Source organism: Vicugna pacos, chromosome 2 (assembly GCF_048564905.1).
Source record: "Vicugna pacos chromosome 2, VicPac4, whole genome shotgun sequence".
Classification (NCBI taxonomy): domain Eukaryota; kingdom Metazoa; phylum Chordata; class Mammalia; order Artiodactyla; family Camelidae; genus Vicugna; species Vicugna pacos.
In genome coordinates, this window is record NC_132988.1 from 85,316,108 (window position 1) to 85,329,380 (window position 13,273).

Sequence of the window (13,273 nt, forward strand, 5' to 3'; positions counted from 1 at the left end):
GCAATTAAACAGTATTTTATCCTGTATTTTGTTTTGTTTTCTTAACATGTGGTTGTGATTTCTGTGATTCCTGTTAAAGTCATTCTAGTGTGTTTATGATCAGTCACACAGATAGATTTTTATTAGCTGTAGATTGATAGAGAAGGCGCGTGCATTTTTTATTTTTGAATACCAAACTAAAAATACATAATTCACAAGATTAGTATGCTAACTAAACATTTATAACAGATAATACATTTATTCTTGCTTTTAAAATGACAGCTTTTCTGCAATTAGAACAGTACAAAGAAAATTTGTTGGTTACTTTATTCTTGAGTGAATATCTTGAGCAAATAATGAAAATCACTGTCCTGTAGTATAAGAGATATATAGCGTCACTGAGATTTGCTAGGTAGGTGGGAGTGACCAGATCATAGTACGAAGTGCATCAGGGTTGTGTTTTTTCCATTCTGCTCTGCTTCTTCCCTGAAATGTACTTCAGTGTAATATTGAGTTTAACAGTTTTGAAGTAATCTTATCTTTTTCAACAATGTATTTGATAGTTATGGGAACATTCTTTAACAAATGTGGCAGTGGATACAAAAACCTCCTTAAAGCAATCTCTTCCTTTTGGTTGAGCCAGAGAGGCTGACTGTGTTGATGTGGGTTTTTTGGTGTCTTTGGACAGCTTCTGTGCAGTTTTTGTTTTCTAGGCATTATTGCAGTATAGTGGCATTTTCAGCAAAGCTTTATGACCTTGAACAAGGTACTTAATTTCTCATAATCATGTTTTTCTTTTCTGTAAAAGAGAAGTACAGTAGATGATTTCTAGGGAACCTTTGATTCAGATTCCTTTTACTTTATGATTTTCATGTGCTATGTTTGGAAAGTAAACTTCAGAATATGAATTACATGAGGAGAGTAGTTTTATGTCTGTTTTGTTCACGAATGTATCCCCAGTCCCAAGAACAGGGCCTGGTGCAAAGGAGTCACTCATACTTGTTGGAAAAAATGAACAAAACCTAACGAAAGAACCTCTAATAGGAAGAAATAAATGGATTATATTCACATAGTTTGGTAATATTTAAAAGGTAAATTTTATCTACACTCTTTGAAATCATTGTATTTTTAATGTCCATCTATGAATACATTTAACTGTGCAAGTAATAATAAATAAATGTTTTGAACCCCCTTCTGATGAAATCCTTTGATTGCTCTCTGTTGCTCTTTGAATAAAGACTAAAACTTTAACTTGTTTTGGAAAGCCTTTCTAGATCTGCTCCTTGCTTATTTTTTCATCTTCTCTGTCTTTTCCTGTCACCTCCTTCCCTTCCCTCCTGTATGCTCACACTCTTGGCTGCAGCTACATCAAACTCTTTCCAGGTCCTCAGTGTTCTACTTTCCTACCTTTTGGCCATCCGACATGTTACTCTTTCCATTTCCCTGCTTCCTGTCTGATCTTTGCTTCCATAGATCATACCTTGTATTTCCTGTAACAGCTTATAGTACATTATCTCATAACTACTAGTTTAGTATCTGTTTTTTCCAACTAGACTTTGGAGGCTAGCTGAGGGAAGGTTTGTGCCTGACTTGGTCACCCTTGTGTGCTGTTACACCTCCAGTGCCTGGCACAGTCCATGGCCCATGGGGTGCTGAGGGCCTGAGTGCACTGCTAGCGATGGGCCCAGGATACTGACATTCTGATAAAGCCAGACTATTTCTGTCCTTAATGCCTTGTGATCACTTCCCTCTGAATTCACTAAAATAAATTCTATTTAATAAAACCTAATTTGAGTTAATGACAAATGTTATACATACAATAAGATGGGGCAACTGGCACTTGGAATAAGAAATACCACGTTAGCTATAGTGGTCAAGGAGGGAAACCTAGAACAGAACTGACATTTGGTAGGTGCTCAATAAATATTTGTTGAATGAATGAGCCCTAGTCAGTGAACATCTGGAGGAAGAGGGATGTAGGCAAAGGGAATAGCAAATATAAAGGCCCTGAGTTGGGAACATACTTTGACCCATTCAAGGGGCTGAAATCAGGCCAGTAGGTCTAGGGCCTAATGGATAAAGCTGAGATGGTGAGAGGTGAAGATGTAGTTACAGGAATGCATCAAAGTGTATAAGCTTGTTGGCCAAAATAAGGAACTTAGTGTAATAGTAGCAGGAAGCATGGAAGGGTTTTGAGCATGAGAATATGATCTGCCAGCTTTAGGGAATCAATCTAGTCTAAGCCATCAGTTCTTGCTTGGACTATGCAGTAGATTCTCACCCAGTCCTTGGATCTACTGTCTACAATGAGGTCAGGGTCATTTTTCAGTAATGCGAATCTGATCAGATCAGTCTGTTGCCATTGAAAAAAAAGTCTACAATCCCTGATATGGGTTACCAGGCCTTGGATAATTGGACATAAGATGAGGGCAGTGTCAAAGTAGATCTTCACACTCCACTCGTACTTTGTAATTTCCTTGCAAATGTCTGAAGTTCTCTTGCAGAACCCCGGCCTACGATGCTACTCTGATCTAGACAGCTTTTACTCCATTCTTTTACTGGCTCATTCCTGCCCTTTTTTCCAGTCTCACTGTCACATCCTCAGCTACCTGTGACCTCCACCCTCACACCGAGACCAGGTCAGGCGCTCTCCTCTCCCAGAGCCTCCTGTCTCTGCTTGTGTCACTCCTGTAGGCGCATGCTCAGTTCCAGCTTCCCCGCTAGATTGCTGGCTCAGGGAGCACAGGGCACTGGAGCTGCTCACAGCTGTGTCTGCAGCACCTCAGTGAGCACCCGGCCCGCAGGAAGTGCTCAGATTCTGAAAGACAGGAGCAACAAAGAACTGCTTTCCAGCGCCAGGGGTCTACTTCAATATCCTTCTGTGTTTAGCTGCTTTCTCCTCTATTGAGATGAAGGTTAATGGATAATTTTGTTTAAGATGAGGTAATTGTTTGAAAAAGTTGTCGAGAGGAAAGATTACTGTTGAAACCTGGGTGAATAGTTCAATTAACAAACCTACCTTCATAGCTCATTAAGCTCACCACTGATGGGAGTCATTATTCCCTGCTGTGAAAACCTATGAGTCAGCTTGCTCTCTGTTTGAAATTAGTTGAAAATGTTTATTTATTTATTTTTTGTTATCATTGTATTTTTGTTGGAATACTGTAACTGCTATTGCAAACCGTGTGAGTAAGCTTAGCTTCCGGTACATGCCACAGAGAAACCGTTTCTCTGAGTTTAGTCACAAGATAATGGTGTGCAATCACATTGTACCCTCAGACTCTTAATTGTATGCCTTCCACTTGATTGAAGCAGCACCATGATTCAACATTTAGCCATCTTTTAAGAATTAATGTTGTCTTTTTTGTATTTCGTTTGGTGATGAATATTTCCTGTTAGTTTCTAGCAGACTGCATTTGACATTTCATATGTGCCAAACCAAGGCAGCTTCTAAGATTTCACTCACAGTTGAGTAATTCTAGTGAATAAAGAGCCAGGAATTAACTGAAAGACCGTATCTTCAGGTATAGAAGTCTCCTGAGACTTAAAAAAGCTAATTCTAGCAGGTTATTATTATATGTATATTGCTGGCCTGCAGTTTTCTTCATAGATGACAATTTGTCATAAAAGTTTGATTTTTAAGGATACAAGGTAATCACTTTAACAAAAAAGGACATTTATTTAATATGTATTTGACATTTTATGTAATTACTGATAATACAGAAACAAATTACATCTCATAGTGATAAAATGGATCTTTTCATAGGACAAATATTCTACTTTTATGTCTTTTAAGGAAACAAACAAAATTGTGTTCCAGTAGCTACAGTGAAATGAAGTTTATCTCATTGGAAAATTTGACTTTAAAAACAGAAAAGGGTAGAAAATTGTTTAAAATTTTCTGTAAGCTGTTGGGACTGTTCTTTTGTTAACTCTTTATTACTATCACTGGACTTGTGAAAAATAAAAAGGATTTTAATAAAAGAAGTAACAGCATAGGATGACTATCGTTCATTGAGTGTTGCAAAATTAATCAGATTCATCCATGTGAACTTGGAGAACTAGGACATAAAGGAAACCATGAATATAGCTTGTTAGGGACCCAAGGAACCTCAGAAATTAGCATTCTCATTTGAGCCTTTTATTTTGCAGGATAGTGTGGAATTGTGGTTTCATAGTGGGATTTTGGAGTTCACAGGGACCTGGGTTCAAATCTCCATTTATTAGCTATGTGATTTGGGCAAATTATTTCATCTCTTTAAGAATCAGCTTTCTCACTTTTGAAGTGGGTCGATGATGCTTATCCTGGAGGGTTGTTTTTCAATGAGATAATATAGTCATATTGCCTATGACAGTGAGTTCTCAATAAATGAAAATAATAACATTAATGATATTTATAAGGAGATGGAAAGCCCCAGAAAGATGAACTGAATTACCCAAGGTCACAGAAACAGCCTATGGCACTTTGAATGTTAGTTCTAAACTCTAAACCTTGCCCTCCTTTTTATTAATAATCAGATACTAGGCAAAGGGCTTCATTTTGTCTCAGTTTTATCAGTCATAAAATAGCTAGAGGCCATTTCTCCTTCTTTCTTTCCCAAGGATATAATGAACATCAAATAAGAGTTAATAATACCTCAGGGTAATTTAGACTTTAGTTTTTTGTCTTTTCAGTTATATAAATATGTATAGAATGATTTAAAATTCAGCAAAATCTTTTTAGAAACATTTAAAGAGGAAACTTGAGTAAAAGTGGGACATGACTGGCATTGTATCACAGGGGACTGTCAGTGACTAACGGTGACCTCCAAGGGGTATAGTATGATATTGTTTAAAACAAAAACTGGGCAAAATCCTAAGAGGAAACCTTACCTGTGTCTTGAGTTAATGTGGATCTACTTTACTCTTCACTCTGTTTCATTCTGTTCTTTATAGGCCCACATGTGAATATAAAGAGAGAATAAAGGATGTATAAAAGATTTGAAAAGAAAACTAACATGAAAAGTTTAAAATAATTGATATTCTACATGATGGGTTCGCCTTGATGATTTGCATTATATAAGCATGGCATGGTATAGTAGAAAGATTGCTGGCTCAGAAACTGGTTGCTTGGGTCCTGGTTTTGCCATTTATAGATTGAAGGTAGTTAAGTAACTCAGTTGGCTTCTTTGAGGCTCTTTTTTTTTTAATACTCAAATGCAGCACTTACAAAAATCTTTATCATGGAAAATTTCAAAATTATACAGAAGAATAGAGAATATTATAATAGCTCCTCCCAGAGAGCCATCACTCAGATTCAGTAGTGATCAATTTATGGCCAACCTATTTTACCTGCAACTCCCCAATTTGGCTAGATTATTTTTTCCCCTTTTTTTTCATTTTTCAGTTTTATTAGGTAAAATTCTTATAACTTGACTGCACATATACAATGCATTGAATGTAAATACATATACACAATATACTGCATATATTTTTAAAATTTACATATATGTACTGTTCATTGTTTCTTAGAACGTTTAGAGCTTTAGCTTTTTAAACTTACATAGTTATCAAAGGAATAAAGCCAACCACAAAATAAGAATTAATTCAAAAAGATACATACACCCCACTATTAACAGCAACATTATTTATAATTGCCAAGATATGGAAACACCGTAAGTGCACATCAATAGATGAATGGATAAAGAAGATGCAGTGTGTGTGTGTGTGTGTATATATATATATAATGGAATACAACTCACCCATAAGAAAGAAGGATATTTTGCCATTTGCAGCTTTTCATTCACTTTTTTTTTTCCACTTCAAAAACCAGAATTTTATAACTGGCATAAACATTTCCATTGCATCAAAAACAACAAAATACCTAGAAATAAACTTAACCAAGGAGGTTACCTATACTCTGAAAACTGTAAAACATTGATGAAGGAAATTGAAGATGATACAAAGAAATGGAAAGATATCTTGTGCTCTTGGATTGGAAGAATCAACATTATCAAATGGCCATACTACCCAATCAATCTACAGATCCAAAGCAACTCCTTTGTCAAAGTACTCACAACATTTTTCACAGAACTAGAAAAAACAATTCCAAAATTTATATGGAATCATAAAAGACACTGAACTGCCAAAGCAATCTTTTGTAGGTCTTTTTCTTCTTCTTCTTCTCTTTATTCTTTTTGTTCTCTTTTCTTATGGTTTGATGACTAGAGACGTTCCTTTAACATCTGTTGTAAAGCTGGTTTGGTGGTGCTGAATTCTTTTAGCTTTCGTTTATCTTTGAAACTTTTGATCTCTCTATCAAATCTGAATGAGAGCCTTGCTGGATAGAGTACTTTTGGTTGTAGGTTTTTCCCTTTCATCACTTTAAATATATTGTGCCACTCCCTTCTGGCCTGCAGAGTTTCTGCTGAAAAATCAGCTGATAACCTTATGTGAGTTCCCTTGTATGTTATTTGTTGCTCTTCTCTTGCTAATTTTAATATTTTCTCCTTATCGTTAATTGTCAATTTGATGACTACGTGCCTACGTGTGTTCCTCTTTGGGTTAATCCTGTGTGGAACTCTCTGCGCTTCTTGGACTTGACTATTTCCTTTCCTAAGTTGGGGAAGTTTTCAGTAATTATCTTTTCAAAAATTTTCTCAGGTTCTTTCTCTCTCTCTTCTCTTTTTGGGACCCCTATAGTGCGAATATTAGTGTACTTCTGAGGCTCTTTAAATTGAGGCAGTGATAGTGGCTTAGCTCATGAGGTGAGAATCATGTGAGATCTAAGAAATGATTTTGTAAATTCTGAAATGTTTCCAGAATGGAATGTAGGGATGTTATTCAAGAGTATTTTTTAATATTACATTTTACTTACCTTTTAAAAACTCTTCCTTAAGTTGGCCATGAAGAAAAGAAATAAACTGGTTTTGGGTCGGCCCGATTATTAAAAAGATGTTCAGCTGTTCCAGAATTTAATAGAAAAGACTAAGCAAGACAAAGTTGGTTTACAGTAGAGGACAAAGGGTTTAGATTAGGTGTAAATAGTATCTAAAAGCAGTTTGACTTATTTGAGACCATAGCGTTTTTCTCAAGCATACTATAAAATTCTCTTCAGATGCCTTCAAAACTAGAAATAGATTTTCATCTGTTTGTGTCGGGTTAGGTGGTATCCTGCTGAAGACATAAAGATGACTAACATTACTTCTGATGTTCACTTCTACCCAGAAGTTGTACATCCACTTTATAAGGCAGTCTGGAAACTTAGCACCTGAACTCTTCATAAAAGTAACAATTGTAGTTTTAAAAAAAACAGAATTTCAATATTGTTGAATTGATGAAGTAAGCAGCTAGCACCAAAGTCATTTCTTAAAAATCTTTGTATGAAGACTTCAACACCCCACAGCTTTGAGTCTCTAATCTGTAGCAAAGCCTCTTATTTTATTCCTGAAAATCAAAATTCTTTACATCAAACCATCATATATCGAGGGATTGCTTGAGTTAGTGTTTCCCATGTGTTTCATAAAGAATTCTGCATTATATATTGTTGACCTTTTCCTACCAAAAAGTGAAGCTACTGACAGCGGTTATCCATATGTGCATGTAAGTACATGGAAGAGACTAATGTACTTCTAAAACAGCCTTCCCTCTATATCTTATGAGAAGATTCTGACTGTTGATTTTTTTATTACTAATACTACCGCTGCCATTACTGCCGTGCTGATTGGGCACTTATGTGCCAAGATTGTTCTAGGTGCTCTAGATTTACGAGCACATTCACAGTGTAACAATACACTGAATATGTCCTGTTACCATCCCCAGATAACAGAGGAGGAAACGTGTATTGAGAGGCTAAGTAACTCTCCCAGGGACACAGAGCCAGCAAGTGGCACAACCAGAGCCTTCACTGCTGGGTTCCAGAACCCATGCTTCTCCCAGTCTACACTGCTACGACCACTAGTCCACGACACTGGCCCTGTTGTGATAGCCCTCTGTGCACTGCTTATTCCCTCATTAGGAAAACAGTTTGTACAGTTGGAGAGGATAAAGAATTATGTAAAATACACTATCATGATTCTAGTGTGGATTTCAATGACATTTTTCTTGACTTACAAAATTGGATATCAGGAATTGACGTCATGTGAGACTTCAGTAGTGTGAAATGTCTATTGGATCAACTTTTATAAGCATATTAGAGAAAGGCAGTGATTAACTCCTGTACTCGGCTCAGATGCTGATAGAGGAGTGCGTGTGTAAACCACCAAACAGCAGTAAGAGTGACTTGGTGAGGAAGTGGGTGCAGGACACAGCTCTGCTGCCAGTTCTGCCAGTTAGTGCAACTTTGATCTTCTTCAGTGCTGGTTATTCGGAGAACCAGAATTAGTTCATGAATGTTAGCTTGGTAAACTTAAAATGACCATGTGTGATGTAGGGTATGGTGTGTTTAGGAAACTGGGATGAAAAGTGGACATTAGCAACTGTCACATCTAGACACTCAGAATTATTTATGTCAACAAAACAATTTTCATGACCTCGTTCTGCATCAGTGTTAGACACCATAGAAGCTATGTATTTCTTCTAAATGTTTTAATAGAAAAGAGGCAGAGAGTACAAGCCCCACGTGACTTCAGTATTGGTGCACAAGTCAGGATTATATGAAAAATTACTCAGTGTAATTAAGTGGGTTTATTTAATGTATTACCAGCCCTTGAACATACTAAGTTTTGAGCCAGTCTCTTCCATAGCAGTAGTAATGATAGTAACAGCCAGAACAGCAACCATACAACTGCTCATATTTACTGTGAATTGAGAAAGTGCTTTATGTATAATAAGCATCATTTTATTTAACCCTCATGACCACCCTGTGAGGTGGTCACTACGTTACTTCCATCTCTCAGATGAGGAAATAGAGGAAAAGAGAGGATTGGTTACATGCATGAGGTTACAGAACTAATGAACATTGTTTGTTCATTCAATATTTGTTGAGTATAATGGGCCTGGCACTGTTGTAGGTAGTGGGGAATTAGCAATGATATTAAAAAAGAAGTCTCTGCCTTCGTAGAAGGACCTTACCTTCTATGAGGGAGCTAGACAACAAAAAGATAAACATGGAAACAAAATAAATCAGATGGTAATGAGGATTATTCAGGACAGTAACACCCCATAAGGGGGAAAGGGTGTGCTAGGATAAGGTGCTGAGATAGGCTGTCATCACTTTTACATGGGTAATAAGAAGGGACCTCTTGGATAAAATGACATGTCAGCAGACACCTGAAGAGAGAGAGGGATATTTGTAGGAAGATCATTCCTGGTAAAGGAGGGCAAGAGGTCCCTGTGCTTGGAGTGCCCAAAGAGGATTGGAGAGGCCAGGTCGCTGCTGTGGTGAAGGTAGAATGGTTGGAGTTTGAGCCCAGATTTATCTGACCTCAGAGCCCACATTTTAACCATTACACTAATCTGATGGGGCAACCACAGCATTACCTGACCTGCTGTGATCTTGGAGTCACTCTGTGTTATTCTCATAGGAAAGAGGAGGGGCAGTAAAGTTCTACTTTAGAGGTTCTGTGTGTAGAATTGAGAGTATAGGAGAAGTCCCCATGGTTTGGGGTGCTTTGGAGATAAAAGTAGGGAATGATTGTGGATCATAAATTTGGGAAATTGGGAGGAGTGTAACTCCCCTGCTCACAATTCTTTGGTGGTTCTCCATTGCCTTCAAAGCCTTATAGAAATTAAGTAACTCTCCTAAAGCCCCATAGCAAATATACCTAATTTTTTAAAAAATTCATTTTATATTGTAGTATAATTGATATACACTACTGTGTTAGTTTCAGGTGTATGGCAAAATGATTCAGTTTTATATATATATATTTTTTTTTTCAGGTTATTTTCCTCATAGGTTATTACAAGATATTGAATATTGATCCCCATGTTACACAGCAACTCCTTGTTGCATATCTATTTTATATATAGTAGTAATATATGTGTAATTATACATGAGTACTAAGTAATAGTAATATGTATCTGTTAATCTCATGCTCCTAATTTATTCCTCTCTCCTTTCCCTTTCCCCTTTGGTAACCATAAATTTGTTTTCTATGTCCATGAGTCTGTGTCTGTTGTATAAATAGATTTATTTGTATTATTTTTTAGATTCCCCATAGAAATGTAGACCTAGTTTTGAAAGATGATAAAGACTTTGTTTGTGACTGCTGAGCTGTGCTACGCTTCTGAGAATGTGAAATCAATCACACCCTCCTTGGCTTCCCATCGCCTGCAGACCCAAGACTATGAGCCTTGGCAAGGAATGCAGGGCCCTCCTAGAGTAGCTTCCACCTTCTCTTTGGCACTCACTTCTGCTGCCCTTCCCCTTGCACCTTAGCCTGGAGCAAAACAGTGCTCCTTAGTACGTCCCTAGACCGTGCACCTTCTGAAATGTTCTTCCTCTTGTCTTGTGACTAAGATTTCCTATCTTTTGTGAAGACTTTCCTTACCATTCTCTTTTCTAGTTTGAGTTATACCTTCTTCCCTTGGCTGCTTTGGTATCTGCGTACTCGCTCGTCATTTCCAGTAGAGATCATTCTCTGGGTCCCTCCCCTCCCAGCCAGGATTGGAGCCCCTCTTCTGGGCTATCAGAGAAATCTATGCTAGCATTGACCATGCCTCTTACCACACATTTGTTGTTGTTGTTAATTTCTTTGCTTATATGTTTGCCTCTTCTTCCAGACAATAAATTATTGAAATCGTGTGCCTTTTTTTTTTTCTATATGCCAACCACTGAGAATAGAGCTTGGCATGTAGTTTACATGCTCATTTAAATTAAACTTAAAATATTAATTTTCATATTAATGATGACAGTTTTGATCAGATCAAAATAAGTGAAATATGTTGAGCAATGATATTAGTTCAACTCAGAAAAAATAGATTATAATAAAAACAACTACTTAGCTAATGAAAGGTTATTATGTGCCAGACGTTAAATTCATTCTGAAGTACATTATTCCATTATTCCAAATCAAATTCAAACATGAAAGATATACTTTACTAGGTTTGATTTTAAAGCTAAACTTAATATCTTGTTAGATACAACTTATAAGACTAAACGTTTAAAAATGCATTGATTTTCAAACTATTGCTAACTGGATAGTGGGAGATGTTACTGGGGCTTTAAGTGGAGGAAAATATCCTTAAAAAAGGGACACAAGTCATCTTTGTTCCTTTATACTCAGTTTGTAAAACGTCACTACAGATGTGTATACTTGGCTCCATGCAGAGCTCTTCCGGAAAGAACACTGTACTCATTGATAACTGGGATGTGGCATGTTGGGTGAGACAGAGGGCTGTTGGAGAAGTGAGCCCAGATGAGACCATGCATAATGCAGTGCTTCGTGCTGTTATCAACGGTTAATTGTAAAGGCTTCAGCAGTGCCTTCCTTCCAACCTACGGCCCAAAGTGGGCTACTTAAGGCCATGGTTACTTAGCCTAATTCCTGATATTCATTCACTAGGAAACCTCCTCATTAGGAATTCTACTGAGTAATTTTTGAATGGGAATTCTCATTGCAGATTGCTTTATATTTCTCAGACAAGTATATTATCTAAGACTCATATGCTTTTAATCAGTGATACATCATTTCTGGATGTGTATTTAATTTATGGCTATATAACATTTATATATTACTCTAGCAATGTTCAATCATATTCTGAAATACTTTTTTCTTTTCTAACAGTGTTCTCTGATGAGAATTTTTTTTTAATTTTTTATTTAAAAATTGAAGTATAGTTTATAATGTGTCAATTTCTGGTACACAGCATAATGTTTAAGTCATACATATACATACATATATTTCTTTTCATGATCTTTTTCATTATAAGTTACTATAAGATATTAAGTACAGTTCCCTGTACTATGCAGTATATGAAATACTTTTAAAAGCAAATTCTCAAAAAAATTTATTGTACAGTTTTCCCACACTTCTCGTAGCATTGTTTAGCTCCTCTGCCTACCCCTTTTTTTGGCTTGATTTTATTGTCTCCTTAATATCTTAATATTTTGTGCTGATTAAAATGGATTAGCTATTCTTTATTTAACCCTATAACTTAGAATCTGTCAGTAGGAAAGATTACGTTCATGCTCAAAATAGATAAATTTAAGAAATTATTTTGCTTGCCATCCTTTTCATTATCTAGTAGAAATGTACTCTGAAGCTCTTTTTGTGGTTTTATTGCAGTGACCCCGCAGCTAAAGCCCTGTGGGAAGCTTTATTGAACACCAGGCACAAAGAGGCAGTGATGGAAGTCCGGAGACATCTAGTGGAAGCAGCAAGCAGAGAAAACCTGCCAATCAAGATGAGTATGGGTAAGTTATGGCTTCACTGGGATAGGCAGTGACTGCCAGCTCTGAGGAAGTTCATTTAAGCCTGCTCTGAATTGTGGGCCAACCTAGCCAGCATGGCATCGAAGTAAAAGTATTAAAGACATTTGTCAATGTTGAAAGAGTAGGGAAGGAATTTGTACACATGCCCTCGGGGCTCAGCCATGACCTCTTTTCTTAGGCTCAACTTTGGGAAGCCCGGGAGAGTCCTCGCTTGTAGAGTCCTTCTGTTAGTTATTTGATCTAGAACTATCAAAATTGGTCTGAACTCCCTCCCCTTCATTCTATTCCACTCCTCCTCCCTACTCTCATGTTTTCTTAACCCCCTTTCCCCACTTGTGGATAAAAGATCTTTATTGTTTTTGAATTGATGAATGAAGGACTATGTTGACAAATCAGTTGAGCAGATGGACATGTTGTATCCCAGCCCCTCACCCTTAGAGTGGTCTGCGGATTGTCTGGTCGCACCAGTGTTACCCCTTCTTCACCAGGGCATCACATACATCATTTTTCTCATTTCTCATTTTTTTTTTCACATGTGGCTTTGTCTTCAGTATTAAGAAGAATGGGTCTGCAGGAATATAAGCTTTAAATGGCTTTTTTCTTTTGATTAAAAAATCAGAGAACTAATGTTTTGATTTGAGAAAAGGAATCTGGTGTTTTGCTTTTTAAAATTACATAATTTTATTAATATGGAAATATTTAAATATGAATATTGAATCTGGTGAATAGGAAGAATTTATTTCTGGAAACTTATAAAAGTTTATCTATTTTAAACATTAGATTTCTTTTATAATCTACTGTTAGGTATCCAATAAATATGAGTACATTTTACTAGATGAGGAAATTTTTCTTGGCTGACATTCCTAGCCCAAGTTCCTGATTACTTGTGAGTACAAAAAAAAAAAAAAACTGTCAAGTTACTAGAAGAACAAAATTTTGGAA

The 13,273-nt window shown here is 36.7% G+C and overlaps 1 protein-coding gene across 2 annotated transcripts in view; it reads left to right on the forward strand.

Moving 5' to 3' along the window:
- The window catches only part of SCFD2 (sec1 family domain containing 2), a 351,298-nt gene that overhangs the window by 27,041 nt on the left and 310,984 nt on the right, over window positions 1–13,273 (forward strand). For both annotated transcript variants that reach the window (XM_072943848.1, XM_006198127.4), the window contains one exon: window positions 12,186–12,313. In XM_072943848.1, coding sequence (XP_072799949.1) covers window positions 12,186–12,313 — 128 coding nt within the window. The remainder of the gene's footprint in view (window positions 1–12,185; window positions 12,314–13,273) is intronic.